Source organism: Dermatophagoides pteronyssinus, unplaced genomic scaffold, assembly GCF_027571235.1.
Source record: "Dermatophagoides pteronyssinus isolate colony J.1.1.1.1 unplaced genomic scaffold, Derpt_VIB-CSIC_2022.12 sq0011, whole genome shotgun sequence".
NCBI lineage: Eukaryota > Metazoa > Arthropoda > Arachnida > Sarcoptiformes > Pyroglyphidae > Dermatophagoides > Dermatophagoides pteronyssinus.
The window spans coordinates 73,658-94,558 of record NW_027461535.1 but is presented as its reverse complement, the minus strand read 5'-3'; the positions used below and the strand labels follow the sequence as shown (position 1 = coordinate 94,558).

General features: G+C 30.0%; 3 protein-coding genes across 4 annotated transcripts; 1 reads left to right on the top strand and 2 right to left on the bottom strand.

The window, feature by feature from the left end:
- The first annotated feature begins 13,751 nt into the window (after positions 1 to 13,751).
- LOC113797702 (uncharacterized) lies at positions 13,752 to 16,701 on the top strand. Of its 2 annotated transcripts, XM_075821579.1 has the most exons (4): positions 13,752 to 14,026; positions 14,080 to 14,623; positions 15,380 to 15,510; positions 15,602 to 16,701. In XM_075821579.1, the coding sequence occupies exon 4, from the start codon at positions 15,762 to 15,764 to the stop codon at positions 16,635 to 16,637; it is 876 nt and encodes a 291-aa protein (XP_075677694.1). In that variant the 5' UTR covers positions 13,752 to 14,026; positions 14,080 to 14,623; positions 15,380 to 15,510; positions 15,602 to 15,761; the 3' UTR covers positions 16,638 to 16,701. The 2 variants fall into 2 exon arrangements, with proteins under 2 accessions (XP_075677694.1, XP_027203926.2); XM_027348125.2 differs by lacking the exons at positions 13,752 to 14,026; positions 14,080 to 14,623 and having other exon boundaries at positions 15,627 to 16,701.
- On the bottom strand, positions 16,652 to 19,739 carry RtGEF (Rho-type guanine nucleotide exchange factor). Its single transcript, XM_027348124.2, has 10 exons — positions 19,485 to 19,739; positions 19,052 to 19,425; positions 18,883 to 18,981; positions 18,685 to 18,807; positions 18,353 to 18,623; positions 18,205 to 18,285; positions 17,992 to 18,150; positions 17,145 to 17,937; positions 16,928 to 17,078; positions 16,652 to 16,860 (listed from the first exon to the last, which is right to left on the bottom strand). Exons 1-10 carry the CDS (start codon positions 19,737 to 19,739, stop codon positions 16,689 to 16,691), a joined length of 2,478 nt encoding a protein of 825 aa, XP_027203925.2. The 3' UTR covers positions 16,652 to 16,688.
- A 336-nt stretch (positions 19,740 to 20,075) lies between these two features.
- RpL32 (Ribosomal protein L32) lies at positions 20,076 to 20,828 on the bottom strand. Its single transcript, XM_027348141.2, has 3 exons — positions 20,615 to 20,828; positions 20,377 to 20,529; positions 20,076 to 20,303 (listed from the first exon to the last, which is right to left on the bottom strand). The coding sequence occupies exons 1-3, from the start codon at positions 20,705 to 20,707 to the stop codon at positions 20,145 to 20,147; spliced, it is 405 nt and encodes a 134-aa protein (XP_027203942.1). The 5' UTR covers positions 20,708 to 20,828; the 3' UTR covers positions 20,076 to 20,144.
- Positions 20,829 to 20,901: the final 73 nt, after the last annotated feature.

The following is a 20,901-nucleotide window of genomic DNA, read 5'->3' as shown; positions in this document are numbered from 1 at the left end:
TCATTTCTCTAGCCACCAGTCAAATACAAATCGACAAAAAAAAAAAAAAAATGATGGGGTACAAATTAAAGAAGAGAAAAATGAAATGAGACAAGGGAAACAAATGCATTTTTTCTCCAACAGATATCTATCTGTTTTATACACACAACATAAACATGACATACAAAAATGATCAGTCTACAGAATACAGAATACAATTCCTGTTATATTTCTTCCCCGTTATATAATCAAACAAGACATTGGACATTTTTTTCTGTTTGGATTCCGGAAAAAATCAAAATCCAAAAAAAACCGAGTCATACCAGAATGGAGAAAAAAAATAGAGAAACCTAATTAATCATGACGCCAGGCGTCTACTTTGTTGTTGTTATCAAAAGAAACAGAATCAAACAACAACAAAATAGCAATTGACAGCAAAAAAAGAAAATTCTGTGTGCTGTAGAAACTTTAGATACAAATTTCGATTTGATTTTCTGTAGTAAACATAAAAATATGATGGTCAATCACGAGAAAAAAATTTTTCATTTCATTCATTTTTCTGGCCCAGAATTGTCTAGAATAAGAATTTGGGCAGAATTCTTTGTTCAAAGTATCCTGAATAATGTATAGTTGTTGTGTAATGTAATGTTAATGTATTTGATAAACAAAATTCTGATGATTATTATGATGGCTACAAATTAATAATCATCAATGACACTTATTTTCAATTATTATTGGCAGGAAAACTGAAAATTCTCTGAAACATATACTGATAATGGAAAGAATTTCGTTCTTTCATATGCTGCAAGTTTATTAATTTTTTTGAATTAATAAAATGAACAACTTGCAACAACTAAAAATGTTGGATCATCCAAAAATGTGAATGAATCGAATAAAATCAAACATTCGTAGCTTGTCAATTGGTTTCTTTTCGCTTTCTCATCGACAAAACAAAAGAATTTTGTTTTTGTTTTGGTAACAAACAAAAACAAAAACAAAATGAACAAAAAGATAAAAGATTTGAAATAATACCAAACGACAGAAGAAAAACAACAACAAAAAACGATAGATAAGAACCTTTGGAATCAAAGAAAAGAATTGCGAATGCAAGGGAGAATCGTTCCAAGAAAAATGAAACGAAAACGTCCACAGAGAGAACTCGGCTATAGAAAGAAAATGTCCAAAAAAAAAGAAAAAGATTTCCACTTGATTTGACTTTTGATTTTGCAGTCTTTTTTGTTGTTGTTGTTCAGTAACTACTATTACTGATGCTGGTAACAACAACAATCATTTCTTTGGGTTTTTTCAAATAAACCAAGTTGACTTTCACACACAGTGGATTTTCTGGAAAGCAAGAGTCGACAATAACAAACGAGGCAAAATCCTTGAAGAAAAAGAAAAATTGTTCAAATTCTATAATGATTTGACCGATCATCATCATCATTATTATGCTTTGTTCAGAATCGTTGTAGAAACAAAAAAAGAAGAAATTCTTGAATTAAATTAACGAACAAAATAATCGTGGTGAATCACAGAAAATTTTTTGACAAATTAAGAATCAGGTATGTGTGTTTTGTCGTTTGCATTTCGTCGAATTAAATCCATAATGTAACCATTTTCATTGAAATGAAATGAATTCAATCAATCGAATCGAATCGAATCGAATCTGTTCATTTATTTTGGAAATAAATGAGAAAAAGTTAAAATATATTCTGTGTGAATTGAAATGGTGAATTTTCATCAAGTGAATGCGATAAAGAAGAAGAAAAAAATCGAATCGAGCCCAAACCCATCGTTGATTGGAAAGACTTTTTATTCAAGATTGATAAAATGATGATGATAATTTCAAGCATAAAAACTATAGAGAATCGTGTGAAAAGAATCGAATCGTGATAAATCGAAATGAACATAATGATGATGAGAATGGAAATCAAATGAAATGAAATGAACAAAATCAAAGAAAATAGATGTTCAAATGAGAAACAAAAAATGTTTAATTCTGATCATTCGTCGTTCACATTTGAAACTTTCTTTTTTTCGTTTTTTTCTTTGCCAAATAATCATCAACCGACGATATCATTATTCGTTCTTTGTTTAGCTTATATACACTGTGTATATAGCCGATTGTTGCAACAAAAAAAAAAAAGTTTTGAAAGATAAGACTTGTATTTTTCTTCTTGGTTAATGATTATTTCTTGCTTCTTGGTAAGAAAAAGTAACCAATTTCGATCAAAGAAGAAAAATGTTTGTTTTCAGCAAATCAAATCAAATTAATTGAGTTTTGTGATAAATATCGACACAACAAAAAAGTAATCAACCTTTTTTTGTTGTTCGTTTCAAAAACAAAAAACAAAATTCAAATCAACGATTAAAACAAAAATAGTGTGAATTTTGTATCAAAGAAAAATTCAAATCCATAAGATTCATCGATTTTTTTCCTGACTGTGTGCTCTAAAACCACCAAAAAGCAATTTACTCGAGAATATTTTCAAATTTAGTGAAACAAAAAAGAAAAAATCTCATTCTTTTTTCTCTGTTCAGTTCGCTTCACTTGATCTCTAGGTCTCAATATTGGTCGTAGAATCTCCTTCTTTTTTTATCGAGTTTATCGAATAATCATCATCATCAACAACAAAAAAAACTGCATTTTCGTTTGCTTTGAGTTTAATTTTTTGTTTCGTTTCCTATATAAAGGAAAATCAGTTTCAAGTAAATACTGTGTGTCTTAAATTAGATTAGATTTTCTTCTTTGTCTTTATCAACAGAATTGGTACGATAAATGAACGTCATTTACTTTTTTCATTTGGCCATATTGTGAAAACAAAAAAACAACGAATTTCCGATGACGATAAAATCTTTGAATTTTTTGAAATTTAAAACCTTTTCCATGAAAAAAATTGTTTGAAAAATAATTTCCCAAAAAAAACATGAACGGATGTCATTGAAGCATGGAAAAAATGGAAATTAAATTTTCTTAAAACAGAAAAAATTGTTTATGTTATGATGATTTGTTTGTCTTTTTTGATGAAACTTATCTTGATTATAATCCGGTGATAGCAAAAGAAAAAATCAAAACATGTGTGTGGGTGTGTGGGCGATGAATAGAATCTTGCTCATTATCGTTCATTCATTGGATCCATTTTCAGAATGAAAATCTTTTATGCAAAACTATTTTTAGTTGACAAAATTGAATAAAGTAATCTAATCGTTTTGAATAAAGATCGAAATGTTTGATATTGACTTGAACCAGATAAAGAAACAGAAAAATCTAATAATAGATTTTATTCAAAGTAATATCATTTTAGGAATATTCTCTCTCTGTGTGTGTGTGTGTTTTCAAATGTCAATTAGTAAGATTTTTTTCAAAAAAAAATCAATCTTTCAATGTCATTCATTTTTCGACTTTGAAAGATTTTTCAAACACACATTGAATTTCCATATGCGACACATATCGTTTTGACATTTTTGTTTCCCAAATACAAGCATGGTCAAATTGATCCTATCTAAATATTTATCCAATAATAATATCCAATATGATGATATTTGATACAATTACACCACACATATGATATATTTAGATATTTTGTTGAATAATAATAATCACAATATAACAGATGAATGAAAAACATCTTTTCATACGAATCAAAGGTCAAAATAGTGATAGGTTAGGTGTCAGTTCATAAATCTAAATGAACAAAATTCATTACATAACAATTTTCGACAGACTCACTACTAATATAATGGTGTGTTAATTACAATCATCTTTTGAGATTGGTCCAATGTCCAAACAGCAGCAGCAGCTTGATTAAACACATCCACGGCACCCAGATCAAAACCGACACCGACACAAATCACAATTAAAAAGGTGTTTTTTCTGTTTGTTGTTTGTTGATTATTAATCAAACCAATTTTATATTTAGAAAATTATATTTCAAAACGAGATAAACAGGACAAAACTGTGTAAAATACCTCACCTTTTTTCTATAACCAAACTGAAAAAAATAACCATAGATTGAATTGGATTTACATTCATATATCCTACCTACACATACCAAGATTAGATTTGATCAAATGTTTATGTAGATCAAATGAATAAATAAAGTCATGATATGACATGACATCATATCAGCAATCTTTCTTTTTTTTTGTTTTGTTTTTGGGGTGCCCATTGAAACGAATGAAACGACAAACAAAAACAACTCGACCCAGCCTATTGATGAATATCTTTGATCAAAAGCAAGTCGAAACGAATAAACGAACGGAAAAACACCATGTAATTCGGACAAAATATCTTATGACGCCCACCACCAACATTATTTTATCATCAGGTAAACTAACCTACCTACACACACACTCACACCCAATTTTAATGTGTAAAGATTTGCTCACATCATCAAAATTACAAAGTTTTTTCTGAAAATTTTACATTAAAAAACATTGAAAAGAAAAAGATTAATGTAATGTGATCTTTAAAATTGTTGTTGTTTGTTCATTTTTTTTGTGAAAAATCTAGAAATGAATTGAATTTCATTTTAATCTGTTTTTTTTACGAAAAAATACTCATTAAATAATAATGATGACAACGGAACAAAAGACAACTAATGAAATGTAATGACTTTTATAGGATTTTATAGAAAAATCATCAAACAACAACGAAAATCATTCATGACATCCGATGATGATCAATGTAACAGAAATTTAAAAAAAATTTGAAAATGTAAAAAATCTGATAAATAATTTAAAATTTTCCAGAAAAAAATCAATATCTTAATCTGTTTGGGTTTGCTGTCTTCTTTGGTTGGTTGATCAATTTGAAAAATGATCAACATTTTTGAGAAAATCAGCTTTCGTTGAATCGAAAAAATCTAATCAATCGAATCAATGAACGAGAGCCAGGAATTCCAAGCCAGATAAGATTTATTAAGAGAAATCATTGCACAGGTCGAATGAATAAATAGTTCATGACCTTTGAACCATTATCATTACAACAAAAAAAAGGTAGCCATCAGATCATGAATAATGATTTTGATTTGATTTTGAATCACGTACACACACAGCGCACAGGTACATCAGGTACGCCCGTACAAGAATTTTTTTCGGACAAACAAAAAAGTTTGCCGGTGCCGATTTTTCGTACTAAATCTAATTATATAATCTCCGTAAAACAAACGTGTCTTTCTCTCTCTCTCTTTTTGTCTATAATGATAATATTTTTTTTCGGTTCGACCTGATGAAACGGAAACTAATAACAACAAAAAAAAGAAAGAAAATTATGTTGATAAGCTTATCACAAATTTTGAAATCTATATGAATATTTCAATGAATGAATTTTCCATAGATTAGGATAATTAATCATCAATATGGAGTGAGGAGAAGAGAGCGACTTTGATTGTGAATAAACGACCAATTACACATAACCAAATTACATAACAATATTCAATATGCATATAATTTGAATATTAGAAATTATGTAACTTTTTTTTTGTTTTTTTTTTGGTTTAAAATCATTATTGAATGCGATGGATGAATGGTTGTTGAATCATCATCAGAATAAATCCATCATATTTTTTGTTTTATTTTGACCATCTATGAAGATTAAAAAAAACATTTTACTTTTAAATTCTTTACAGTCGGTGTATGCTCAACGATGATTATGATGACACACCGAAATAAAGAGAATGATTACCATTAAGGGAAATCAATCAATCAATGACACATAGTGACCTCGTCATATAATGCATTATATAATGGTGGAATATGAATGAGACACACACATGAATGTCATAAGCTATCAGGTTTTTTATCCAATATAAATTTCCATATCAGATTCATTTCGTAGTTTCATTCACTCGAAATTTCTGTTTTTATTTCGTTGATTAACGTATTGTGCATAATGATAGATGTGCGTGCCAAACATTTTGATTGTGACATTTTTTTCGCTTTCTCTGTATTTTTAGTTTCTGTGTTTTCGATTATGATTTGGATTTGGCCTTTGACTTTTTTTTGATAACAGAAAAAAAAGGTCGAAACATTAGCTAGATGTAAAAATCGATGTTTATCGTTCAATATTCTAAATGAAAATGCATGTTTGATTTGATTTCATTGTTTTTTGTCGTGCGAATCTTTGTCGTTTTTTTCTGTTGGTTGGATGAAGAATTTTTTTTCAATAGAATCCATTTCATTTTTCATTGATTAGAATGTAATTCGAGTGAAAAAAGAACCGGAAGGAAGTCGGTGACGTTTCGTCTTTTCGTTCTTTTTGGTTTTGTTTTGTTTAGTTGCCTTGTAGCTAAATCGATCGATCGGTAAACCACCAAATGAATGAATGAATTGTTTTGTTACACATGCCGAACGCATTGTGAATCGAGATGTAAAAGTTGAGATAATTTTGTGAAAATTAAATAATTTTTTTTTTAAACTTTTATCAAGCAAGTAACGCCATCTATACTGAAAATCGAACGGATTAAGATTTTTTTCTATTTTTGTTTTTCCAATAATGCACCAAATCAATCAATTAAATATAGTTTTTTTTTCAGCCAAAAAACAAGCCAGAAAACTGACCGGAAACTAAATTTTTCCTGGAAACTTTCTTTTTCTTTAATATTCTTTGCACGGACAGACCAAAAAATTTGATTTGTCCCAACATAGTGCTGGATATATAAAACTTCCTGCCCCCCCAAAAAAACTCTCTAACCGAAATGATGTTTTCCTCATCATCATCATCAAAATGATTCATTCGTTTGGTGTGTGTGGCGACAAACTTCAGCTGTCATGGATTTTTTTGATCAACGAAGACCGAAGAAAAAAACTGCCAAATAAGTCTTTTTTGGGGGTTAGATTTTTGATTGATTGATCGATCGATCTTTTTTTCTGTTTGGATTTTGAATGAGAAAAAAACAAGGAAACACACTGCATGCGACTGCGACCATCATCATCATCATTTAATTTTCTTATATCTGAATTTTTTTTCGGGAAACAACAACGATCATGATGATAATAATATTTCGATTAAGTAAGCTGAGTTTAGTTCAGAAATGGAAAGAATCAGAAATTCAAATATTTAGATTGATTGAAGGAAAATTGGATTCGTTTCATATTGCCAATATTTTTGTTATTGTTTTTTTTTCGTTATAATAAACTGAATGAGGATGATGACAAAATAATTACCCAGAATCTGTAAAATATTTTTGATTGCAAACATTGTTTCAAACAGCGTTCAAGTTTGATTAGATAGTGAATAGAGAAAAAGAATATTCTTGTTTGGTGTGTTTAATGATAGTTAAGCAAAAAGAGAGAATTGAAAAACAGATTGGCAACAAACAAACGAAAAACGTATTATACATTATTGGGTGTTTGATGTTTGACACGTGTCACACGTGTCTATCGAAACGCGTTTCATTTTTTTTGATTCAAAATTGAATTTGATGAGATTCTTTTTTGGAATTCTTAAGTACTCATACAATTTATGATTTTTTGCTGGATGGATTGATTGATCTCAAATGATAAACTAAGTAAACAAACAAACAAATAAAAATGGATACATTTTATTCAAAAAGGAAACTTCCAGGAAAAAATTTTGATGAATCATGTTTCATATTTAGGGAAACTTTCCAGGAACAAAAAAGAAAATTTAAATATCTAATCAATCAATTGCATGGTTTGTTTGCGTGATTAATTAACCAAAGTGAAACGAACAACCACCCAAACAAACGAACGAATGTCATCTTTATAATAACATTTCCATACACACAAATGTGTCACACACACCAAAAAGAAAAAGAAAAGAATCCAATCATCCGAAATGATCAAAATGATGATGATGAGATAAACCAATGGTGGTGTTTATTTTTTTGTTTCTTACCAGATTTTTTCAGAAAAACAGCCAATTCATTTGATTAGTCATTCATTCGAAGAATGACCAGTTTTTCGCATTCATTTTTGAATGACAAGTTTTCCTGTTTTTTCTGCATTTCAGGATCAATGAAAATGATTACCACCATCATTGATCCACGAAAAATGTGACATGGATATAGACAAAGTTTGAAAAAAACATTAAGGTTGATTTTCAACCAAACCACACACACACAGCTGGGTACATTGATCCTGGAACAAACAGACAGAAAAAAATATCAAATTCAATCAATCCATATACGACAAGTTTTGACATCTTTTTGGCTCTCTCTTATGGTTTTGGTATGCAACCAATACCGTACCAGTATGATTTTACCAATTTGAAAAAAGAAATTGTCAAATCATATTATATTTGATTGAAATGTGAACAACAACTGAAAACGAAATCTTGATGGATTTTCATTTTGATGTGGATAATAATCTGAGGGGGGTGGTGGTTTTTTTTTGTTGGCCAACTTTAATCAAAAAACAGTTTGTGACCACTACTATTGTTGTGACAAAACGCGTGTTTATCCAAAGGGAAAAAACACGTATTTTTCTGTGAATCATCCATTGACCGAAATAGACTGAAAGATACATTGTAGCCAGCAAAACAAAAAACTTTTTTTTGTTCGTTTGAAATCAATCAACTTCACTTTGGTTCATTGGATTCAGGGAAAATTTTCTTTTTTCTTTTTTTTGTTGATTCAATCAACATTCTGGACAAAATAGAAACTGGACAATGGTCATCATTGCTGACTGGATCAATTCTCTATGAATAGAGAGAATGATTCATTCGAAAAAAAAGTTTTGAAGAAAAAAATGTAAATTTAAAATTTTGTTGTTGAAAATATTTCAACAACAACAAACATTGACAATATCGATATTGTTGTTGTTGTCGTTTGAACAAAAAAAACGGGATGCTGTCAAATTGTGTTTCTCTAAAAAATTCTAATCGAAATTGCATAAATTTTTCGGATGGATCGATCAAATCGATCTGATTGATCGATTAGATATTCTGAATTTTTTGTTGTTGAAAAAATTCAAGATGAAACAATTGAATCAAGTGAAAATTTTTGATCGATCGAATCGATCGAGTGTGTGTTTGTGTGTGTGTGGAGTACGGTCGATTGTTGCATAATCAAATTGGAATATTCCGATAATGTTGATATGGTCAGAATTTTGAATTTTCAACTTTTTCGGGAAAATGCAAATCGATTTTCATTCGAATCGAAATGGAAATTGATCTGTCAATCAAAATTGATTGACAGATCAATGGATGTCGTTGATGCAAACAAACAACCAAAATATTTATCTAAATCAAATTTCAAATTCAATTGGGTGATAAGTAGTAAAGTGGAGTCTTCCAGATTACAAAAAATTCATTTTATTCAGCCTCGTTTGATTAACACTGTCTAACAGATTTAGATTTGAATTTGTTTCTTCCGTTAAAAAATTACCTGACCAAAGACTATAAGGGTGGAAATTGGCAACAATGTTATAATAGCCTTCGAATGTATAAAATTTTTGTTCTTTTGAAAAAGAATGAATGCTGTCATCATCATTGTGATATGATTTTTCAATTTAGAAAATGAAAATAATTCAATCTATTCATCAACCATTCATTGAATCAATCAGGATCCGTTCATTTCACCGAAAAAAAACCAAAAGGATTTATCCATCACCATTGTTGTTGTTCATTTCACTGCCACCATTTTTATCACCATAATCATCATCATTGTCGTCGTTGTTTTTTTCCTTGTTTAAAAATTCAATTCATCAACAACACCGCTTTTTCAAAAGTTCCTGCTCTGCTCATTGTCAGGCCGGTCGGTTAGTTGGTTGATCGACATCATAACCCTTTCTGTTCGAACATCACCAAAAGAACAATAGAAAAATTATTAAATTCATTGATGAATACATTGAATGATTCAATTATCCGATGACAAAGCCGAATGACATTATGAATGATCGAAGAGAGAAAAAAATGGAAATTCATTCAATAAAGATTCATTCTGCTTGAATTTTTTGTCTAAAAATCCCAATGAATAAAAGGAACAAAACCACATTACAATTCGAATGAAATTCATTCATTCGTAAGAATAATTATCTTTTGGATTTTTCGATCATCATTTCGGATCAACAAAAAATGATTCCATCTCAATCATCATCAATGATGGAATAAAATTGTCAATAAGTCTTTCCCAATGAAGAAAACAAAACAAAACAATCATATTTCTTTGCAACAGTAATATGAAACTGACAAAAATATATTTTCATCAAACGAACAAAATCTCTTTTCTATAGTGACAATATTTTCGCCGACTTGATGTTTTCGTTTATAATAATGATAATGATGATGATGATTTAACGAAATTTTAGCCTTTAGATTTTTGTTTGTTTGTTGGAATCAAATATGGAATGAATCGGATGGCTAGATTTTCGTTGTTTATCAAAGATAAAAAAAAGATTTTCCATCTTCTGTTTTGTTTTGTTTCATTACTAACTTGATCATCACTGCATCCACCAATAAGCTTTTTCCAGTGTTTTTTTAATATCTGAGCGATGATGGTGTCGAATTTCATCATCCTCGGTTGCAAAACAAAGAAAGAAAGAATCCAAAATAAACATCATGGATGAGTGACAAACATAGCAGGGGTAAGGAATTTTCATTTTTTTTCGAAATGAAACTCATCATCATCATATGGCATGCCATAAATGATTTTATATCTAATTTTTTCCTTTCTGTGTGTGTGTTATATAATAATCGTAGAAAAATTGAAATTTTAGAAATTCTAAATCAAGAAAAAAGATGCTAAAAAAAACAAAAGCGGATTCTTTCTTTTTTTTTTTGTTGGCCAGCTTAGCTTAGAATTGAAAAGTTCGTGCATTATGAACACAGCAAGTGGTTCGTTGAAGAATATTCTTCAATGTTTTTGCTTTGTTACTTTTATTTAAGGATTTGAGATTCTGTCATTGTTTCGGTATCGATTTCTGCATTGTTTTTTGTTTTTCCTTTTGTTTTGACATTTTGTTGTTGTCTCGCTCTCTAGCGATACAAAACAAAACGATTGTTGAACATAACTTGTGATGATTAATTATCCTAATCATAATCATATCCCTCCTGGATATCGATCCGTGGCTCCCTATCATCATTCAAATGCATACACCAAACAAAAATCTCTAGAAACTTGAAAAAAAATGAAAATGAAAAATTGATTATTTCAAATCTTTTTTCGAGATGTCAAAATACAGAAAGAGAAAAAACTTTGAACTTAACTCTATTGTCATTTTTCAAAATGAATGAATTTCGGAAAAAAAGTTTTGTTTTGCTTTGTTTCAAATCACTTTTCAAATTAGATTTTTTTCGTCTGTTTTTGTTTCTTCACAGAATTTTCCGAATCGATTTTTTTATTCTAATTCTTTTAATCAAAAACTTCTTTGTTTTTTTCTGTTTTGTTTGACAAATTAATTCCAGAATTTAAAACTTTTTTTTTCGTTCAAACGATGTGCCAAAAAGAAAAAAACTTTTTTCTACTCCAATTTACACCCATTTTAACGCTTTCCTCCCTTTGGACCATAACAATCCTTAAGACAAGCGACTAAGATTTTCATTTAAATTAATTTAATTTAAATTAAATTAAATGCACCCAGATTTATTCGGAAAGAATAATGATGATGATGCTTTGCACATTTCATTTCGTTTCGTCGTTATGTAAGTATTACGCTATAAACTTTTTTTTGTTTTGTTATTTTCGTGCAAACCAGAATTGATCCTCAATTTTTCTGGTTCCAAAAAGCGTGTGTGTGTGTGTGTGATGAATCCATAAAATCCTAATTTATTATTCATCATCATCACCATTTTGATTCATGAAATGAAAAGAGAAAGTTGCTGGTAAGCAATTTAATTAATCGTTTTTCGTTGTTGTCGTCAGTTTCACTTTTTTTTACTTGTTTTCTTCAATTCAATGGTTGTCAGCTTGCATATAGGATACTGATTTTTTTTTCTTGATGAAACAATGGACACCAAGCAAGCAAATTGAATTATAAATTCAAATAGGCAAAAGAAAGTTAACCAATAATAATAACAGCAACCAACCAGACAGAAAACTATGAAAATAAAAGTGATGTTAATTTTGTATGGGAACATCTTTTATGTATGCCAAAATAATCACAGGCTGCTGTTTGTTGATTCAAATCGATGAATAGAATCCTGAACAAAAATGGTAAATCAATATTGGAGTTTTGTTTTTTTCGTTTCGCTTTTTTTGGTTGGCATCCATCGAATGGATGAATCGATCCAAAACAAAACAAAAAAAAATCAAGATTTTTGTCAATTGTTGTTGTTGTTGTTGAGTGGTGTATTGATATCTTGATCGAAATAGATAATGATGGTGAAATTCCGTGAAGAATTCCTCGTTTTTCATTGTTTTCGCTGGAAACATTGTTGTTGAAAATGTTCAATGTTGTATGATTAATTAGCTAGACGATTGTATAAATAGATAAATTCAGTGATGAAAATGAAAATGATGCTGGAAAAAACAGCAACCAGCCAGCCAAAACAAGAATACCAGCAACAAAAACACAAACAAAGAATTCTGGTTGATAATGTTGTTTGATGATAAAATCTCAGTACATTTTCCCCAAGAATAAGTTTATTCTAAATATGGATGTTTTTTGAAAACGAAATCGATCACATCATCTGTGTGAGAATGTTTCATTATCATCATCATTTTATAAGGAAAAAACTATGAACTTTCTTTGTTCAAAAATCCATCTTATTGAAATCTACTGAAATCCCTCTGATTCTGATATACAGGGTGTTTTGAAATTTAAAAATATGTTTGGTATATGAAAATATTCAATGATGATGGTATAGAATGGTTTGCAATTTTGATTACCTAAAGCAATATATCTCGTGACAATCAACGAATCCATAGAATCATCATCTAGGCATGATGTTTGTTTTGTTTTGTTTGCCTGAAATGAACGAGAAACCCTTTTTTGTTGTTCTTACCCTTGTAATGCATGCATGAAAATGAATGAAAAGAAAAAAAAGAGAAGAATGAATGAATCAAATCTCTTTTGGCTGTTATGATTCGAGTTTGATTCAAATTTATTAGCATCTTTCTTTAACATTTTTGCTACATTTATTCATTCCTTTATCGTGGTTGGTAAGTGGGTGGGTGAATGGAAAGGGATATTATGGATCGGGTTAATGACTTCTTTTCATCATCATTGTTGGTGTATTTTGAATAGATGTTCTGATGCGGCAGTGATTTTATGGAAAAGCATTTTGTTGTTATGTTTTACTGATAAAATGCTATTCATCATCCAATATCTATCTCTATCTCTTTTCGTCTCGTTCATCCCTTTTTAACTATCAATAAATTTTATGATCATTTTTCTTTTACCAGAATAAAAAAATCCTGGAACGCAAGAGTTTTTTTTGTTTTTGGTTGCCTTGTTGTGTTGACAAATCATTATTCATCATCATAATAATCTTTGAGAATTGAGATTCATTCATTGATGATGGTGGTTTGTTTTCTTTTTTCTTTCGTTTTTTTTTCTGTTTGTCAAACAAACAAAACATCCAGCAAACAAAACAAAAAATAAAACCTCCAACCAAAATAAATGTGGTAATGACTAATGATGATGATCAAAGAAACAACGAAAAAACTCAATATATTTAATGTGATAAAAAAATGGTTGGAAACGGTTACGGCTTTTTTCAACAACAACAAAAAAGATATGAAACAAAAAACATCATTTTTCAAAATTAACCAAACAAAAAAACCCGAATAAAATCAGTGGAAATTTTATCCGAAACAAATTTTCAAGGAAAATTTCCAACTGTGTGTATGTGTGGTGATTACATGATTTAGTTTTATCTTTCTCGTTGTCTATAGATTTGATTATTTTCTTTGGTTCGTTTATTATTGGAGAAAATTAGAAAAATAAACAAAACAACCACACAATCATCAATTGTTGACGATTAATGAATTATAATCATAACAATAATGATATGTATACAAATCATGATGACAAACATTTCTTTTCTGGTTTTTCTAGATGACAAAAACAATGATTGTTTGTTTGAAGAATGGATGATGGTTTGATTAAAAGTAAACATTCACATGATAATTGGCTAATAAAGGTTAGTCCTTTTCGATAATTTTTTTACCCTAATTCATCTTTTAGATTTTTCAGAATTTTCAGTAAAAACCCTTTCTCAATTCATCAACCATGGTTCATCATCGGTCAACAAACATCATTACAGTGAAGAAAAAAAGTTTATCCAATTACATAATAAGCAAAGATGCAAACTGAAGACAAAAATTTGTTTTGTAAAATGTGTAAACATTGTTACAATATTATTACAACACAAACTTTTTGTCCAGAAAATCATCGAATCGATCAATGAACAAATGAATCGATTTCGGTTCGCTTGTTCGGTTCGGTTTTGTTCAGCCATTCGGCCATTGTCATCATTATCATTTGATTATTTCGCAAATTTCAAGCTGAATTGAATTACAAAAAAAAAACAAAATTAAATAGAATTTAATTTCAAACAAACGTCTATTTAATTAGTTTTTTTTGCATCGCCAAATTTTGTTTCCCATTTTTTTCTCTATTTTCATTCAAAATTAGTACAGAATTTAAATTTTTCGTTTTTCTTTTCGCCGGGTTGTCCGGGAATGATTTGCTGTAGTGGTGATGATGATGATGATGGTGGCATACACACATTTGTCAAGTAATCAATCTTTTTTTCATTCATTTTGACATCGGAAAAACGAAAGGCGATTAAAAATCTTTCACAAAAAATTTCTCGCAATTCTCAATTAACCCTTTTGCATGTCAAATTCTTTGCAGAAAAAAGCCATATAAATAATGATTGTCTATGTTTTTTTTCAACATCATCATGGTAGAGATTCTGCTATTCTGAATTTATTTTTTGGTAATTACTATTCATTAATCTGTTTTTTTCTCGGGAAAATTTCTATTTAAAAAAATAGTCCTGACCTTTTTTTCGTTCCAAAAAATACATAGCATCCATATATGTTTTCTTTTCTCCTACTGATCAAGGTCATTAGATTATGATTATAATGTTTGTGATTTTGATGATATTTCCTCAACCGACAATTCACCAAACGCTGTAACCCATTCATTTATTTTATCAATAATGAATGGTTTCTGTCTCAGAAAACCAATTCAATGAATATGATGATCATTTTCATTTTCAAAACAAAAAATTGATTTTTTTATCGAAAAAATCAATAATAATAACCATTCAAGATTGAAAATTATTTAATTATTAATATGATGATGATGATTATTGGTTAGAGATGTAAGCAATGTCAATAAAAAACATTGGAGAGAAATTTTCTAAAAAATCAAAGAGAATCAAATGAATTGAATTAATTATTACATTATTTATTTATTTTAATTATTTGATTGCATTGTTTCAATCAATCAATCGATCGATCGATCAAAATATAATCATTATCAGTTCTGATCATTCGATGGAAAGTTCAAAAAATTAGAGAAAATGAAAGAGAAAACTAATAACCGGATATCAAATGAGAGAAAGTTTTTGAATCAATCGAACCTGAACAATCGAAAACAGAAAAAATTACAAAGGTAAATGTTCATATAAATATAATTTTCGAATCGGTACAATCTAATCATTTATTCAATTGTGTAAATAATGATCACCATCATCGAAAAATAGATAATTAATGGATTTCATTTGAAAGGAAATGTTTTCAACAACAAAAACAAAAACAACATTCACATTAACAAGATCTAGATCAAGTACAGCTTGCCTGACAAAAAATAATCTTTGAAAATATTTCATCAGAAAAGCATATCAAAATTCTAAATTGAAAAAAATGGTATTCGGATTGATGACATCACCGATTCGAATGATATTCTCATTGTTGTTGATGCAAGGAATATCATTAACAATGTTTCGTGCATTTCTCAATCAAGCAATACAACGTGTTGATCCATTAAAATTTCAATTCAATCTTGGTAATACAAATCAATCTGGTTCGTCAACGATACAATCATCAACATCTCAATCACCATCATTGTCATCATTGCCATTGTTTCAATCATTAATGCAACATTATCAACAAAGTCAACAACTACAAGCACCACCAACACCAGCACCATTAGTGGATCAACGTGTTATCGATTTGGTGCAATTAATACGTTCAATGCAACCATCATTACCGCCACCACAACAACAACAACAATCATTGCCAATACAATCTCCATCAACCACCGTACAATTATTACCATCACCAACCATTATGTCATCACCGATTATATCATTAAATCCTCAAAGTTTATTGAATGCAGCTAAATTACAACAAACTACAACTCAAACGCCACCTGCTTTACAAATTCCTATACCAACATCAAATTATCCTGGTGGTGGTATAATAATGGTAATTCCCCCAAAAATTCATTCCGAAACATCAGTTTCACCAACTTATTCAGTATCAGCATCGAATCATATTGAAAAAATATATCATAATAATCGAATCGATGAGGACAATGAAATCGAAGATGGAGATCATCATGTTAATGAACGTTTACCATTATTGACGACGACGACAACACCGAAACCGAAATCAAGAAAAAAATCCTTGAAAAAGAAGAAACAAAAACGTAAAGCAAATAACAATATGATTGTTTTCGAAGCTGTCGGGGATTTACCCTATGATTTCGACATTGTCGGAGGTGATGATGAAAATTGAAGCAAAAGCAAATATAGAAATTTGAAATTTTTATTATCAAATTAAAAAAAATTATGTATTTAAATTATTTTGTTGCTGTTGATGTAGTTTGGCCAATGAATGTTGTATTCGTTTTCGTTGTCGACGTTCATCTCGTACTTTTTCTCCCAGATGACTCATTTCGTTACGTATTACTCTTAGTTGGTCATAAATTTCATATAAGACATCTCTATCCATTGATGATCTGATTTTTGAAAGAGGGATATAAAGAAAGAAAGATATAAATAAAAAAACATTCAATAGATACATACAATGATAGTTTGTTGATTTTCTGTGCTAACATAGTCAACGAGTTTTTTCTTGCATTTCTAGCGGATGGATTTCGTTGTAAATGAACATTTGCCTGATGACCAATTGATTTATTTACCCCAACTATTTCAACATATTGATAAGGCTCTAATTCTAATGATTGTGATTTATAAGGTTCATTAGCTGAATTTGAACGTTTATGTTGATGAATAACATTACCAGACAATGATGATAATGATGAAAGTTGATGTTCACCACCACTACCACGACAATTATTCGAAGGAAATTTACGATGATATGCATCGATCACGTTCAATAATTGCATATCATCATTGGGTGATTCTTGGGTCAATGTTCCACTATCACCAGCTGCCATTTGATTGAAATGTATGGGCAAATCGGTTGGACGATATGGTTGATGCGGTGTTAGAATCTGATTCGACCAATATCCAGATGATCGTTTGGGTAATGATTTTAAAACCGATTCGATGCTCATTTTCGGTGCATTCGGCGGTGGTACAGCAGGAGGTGACCGTCTATGATGGGGAAGTGGTGGAGGTATTTCCTCTAAACAAGGAGGTATCATATGTTGAATTCGATATTGAGGAGGTTTCGGTGGTAATGACAATGGAACCGGCTGATCTGGTGATGTAATCGACAATGATGTTGATGATTGCGGTGAAAATATGGCCGATGATGATTGCGATGAAGATGAAGAAGAGGCAACAGTGGTACCGCTAGTTTGTGGCATCGATGAACTAGAAGATTCGGCCAATTGATTGTGTGTTGTGGTTTGATGACGAATTTGTTTTTGTAAATTTTGATAATAATCTCGCCATACTTCTTCATCGTTAAAACGGACAACATATTGCAAATGTTCGGATGTTGAAGATTGATCCGGTTGTGGATGGGCATTTTGTCCGGATATTTCGATAGAAAAATCGTTTGTAGCAGCGGCAGCAGTAGATGCATTGATTGGTTTTAGTTTAGCGTTCTCTAATTTTATCATTGCCTGCATTGAATAAATAGAATTTGAAGAATTTTTTACATTTTTGATCAAACAAACCTCATAAGTGAAAGAAGTCATTTCTTTGCCAACCGAAAGAATCATCAAAACTTTTGGAAATAATACCAGATAGCAATCTTTTTTCGGTTCTTTCCATAAAGGCAACAATAATATGGTAACCGGTTCCATTTTAATAATCTGTCCATACGATTCAATGTTCTGAAAATGTTCAACATGATTCAAAAGTAATCAAAATAATATTGATTTTCTAACCATTTTATCAAAATTTTTAATATTGCCCAACATAACTTCCAGTTCCATTTCTTTACGTCGTCGTAATTCCAAACAAGACATCTACCAAAAGAAGAAGATATTGAATTGGATTAATAAATTGTAAATGTATCAAGCATACAATACATACAGATATTTCTCGATAAAGAAATCCGGCACGTTGAATATCTCCACGATCTGAATGATTTTCTTCAGTATAACGTTGAAGTTCTTGCAATAAAGCAGGATATTTATCCAGTCGACGAAACGAAACACTTAACAATGCTGTAATTTGTACGTTAGGCATCGATGCAAGATTTGCCGATGCAGATGATAATTGATGTGATGGTGAAGCAAGTGTTTGAGCTAAACTTACCGGTACCGGTTGAGGATTTGTAGCGAAAAAGGCACAGATTTCTTTTCTATTCAATGCGAAAAAGATGGATTAACATTTAAAAAAGGGTCAATATTGGAATAGTTTACTTGTATTTTTCAATCACATGAACAAATTTGGCATGATGCGAACAATATTCAAAATGAGCATGTTTAAATTGTGGAGCATATTGCATAAATAAACCACCAATACGATTATCTTTGTGAGGAACACTATTTAGTAGTGGAACGTATTATTTTATTGGTTACAAATTCAAACGAAAATAGAAACAATAACAAAACTAAAACCTTTTAGTTTTTTCAATCGATGTTAAAAATCGTCGATGAACAGAACAGATTTCAGTGATTGATCGTAATACGGCATTTAATTCGGTTTCGGTGGGCAATCTGAAAATAGAATGAACATTTTATTTTGTTTAGTTTAACTAACAATTTCGAAATAATAATGATTATTTACATTTTAAATTGATAGATGGGCATCAAATAATGATTAATAGCATCTTGTAATGACTCAATAAATTGTGTTTCCGAATCTTCAATCACTTTCATTACGATTGAACGATATTCAGCCAGATGATCACTCATCGAATCAATCGGTGTACCGGGACTATTCCAATCTCCTGAATGATATCCTGTTGGACATAATTCCGATGATCCTGAGCGTAGTGTTTCGATTCCCGAGGAACTTTGTTGTTGACCATGAACAATTTGCTGATATAATGGATCTTGATTTGAAATAGGTTGAACATAATTGGCCGGAAACCAACCGGTAATACCGTCCAATGTTCCTTCCCACCATCCACCTGATGGTGTTTGTGTCAATGTTATTATCTTCAGAATAGAATGAATGAATGAATGATAAACATTGATTGAGAATCAAAACAACTTACATCATCTTTTTTCATACACAATTCATCATTGTTTGAACCACGAAAATTATGCAATACTTTAACATGAGTGAAATGATTTTTAATCTCTTCATCATTATTTATCGATTGTACATCGATTTCATTGAACGAACCAGGTGTCGTTCGATGTAGTCCATGATGATTATGTTCAACGTTGACAATATTTTCACCAGATGATGATGATGATCCAATCATGTTAATGGTATTATCAACACCATTCACACCTTTGTTGACCATTTCTTAGACGATCATGATTTTGGTTAAGATTCAAAAAAAAGATACTCAAACAAAACAAAAAACAAAGAAAATTCCGAAATTGAATGAAAAATAAACATGATTTTTTTTAATGAATCAAACCATTCATATACAATGTATTTTGATGAAATTTTGAAAAAAATCCACATTATAACTTTGTGGCCACCACATAATTCGAATCTTTGAAAATTCGAAATTCGAATTTTATTCCACAAAAAAAATCGAACGTTTTACAACATCGATGATGATGATGATGATGTGTGTGTGTGAAAATCAAAAACCGGATCAGGAAAAAATAATGATAAAAACACCAATTGATCGAATTGGGAAATGAGATTTTTATTTTTAGTCAAAATGAAAGAAAAAATTTATTTTAAAAAATGTTTTTTATTCATTTTCTTCAGTACGAAGACGTGCTGCACCATTCGTCACTTTGATTGATAATTGTCGGGCACGTTCAACAATTTCTTTGCGTTTTTTCGATGCAACCGAATGTGCAATTTCTGCACAATATCGTCGATTCATCATCATTAGTACTTCCAATTCCTACAAAAAAGTTTAGAATTGATAATTCATATAAATGAATAGGACAACAAAGTAAATGAATGAACAAACTTACCTTCAAATTATGTACCAAAACTTTACGAAAACCATTTGGTAACATATGTTTGGTTTGTTTGGCCGAACCATAACCAATATTGGGCATCAAAATCTGTCCTTTGAAACGACGACGAACACGATTATCAATACCTTTTGGTTTACGCCAGTTTGGCTAAACATTGATAAAACAAAAAATTGAAAATCAAAATAGAAAAACATTGACAATCGAATTGAATTGAATTTAAGGAGAATATTACCTTCAATTTACGATAACGATCCGATTGATGACGACGAAATTTTTTCGTTCGTTTTTTAATAATTTCCGGTTTGTAAACAGGTGTAATGGCCATTTTTAAAATAAGATTTATTTTTTACGATGAAAATTCAGAAAAAAATGAATACAAATTTTCAACTTGCACGTGTGGCCAAAAATAAAACACTCACGCTCACTCACACACACGGGAAAAGGAAAAACAACGTTGTTTTTTTATTAACATTTTTCTATTGCAAACAGTCAACGCCATCTAACGAGTAAAAAATGAAA

Bases quoted from the DNA above. Each gene is read 5' to 3' on its own strand.
- LOC113797702 (XM_075821579.1), top strand. From the start codon at position 15,762: ATGGTATTCGGATTGATGACATCACCGATTCGAATGATATTCTCATTG.
- RtGEF (XM_027348124.2), bottom strand. From the start codon at position 19,739: ATGGTCAACAAAGGTGTGAATGGTGTTGATAATACCATTAACATGATT. The intron at 19,426-19,484 runs GTAAGTTGTTTT...TCTATTCTGAAG, and splicing joins TGTGTATGAAAAAAGATGAT to ATAATAACATTGACACAAAC. The intron at 18,624-18,684 runs GTAAACTATTCC...CGCATTGAATAG, and splicing joins CATGTGATTGAAAAATACAA to AAAAGAAATCTGTGCCTTTT.
- RpL32 (XM_027348141.2), bottom strand. From the start codon at position 20,707: ATGGCCATTACACCTGTTTACAAACCGGAAATTATTAAAAAACGAACG. The intron at 20,530-20,614 runs GTAATATTCTCC...ATCAATGTTTAG, and splicing joins ATCGTTATCGTAAATTGAAG to CCAAACTGGCGTAAACCAAA. The intron at 20,304-20,376 runs GTAAGTTTGTTC...ACTTTTTTGTAG, and splicing joins TTTTGGTACATAATTTGAAG to GAATTGGAAGTACTAATGAT.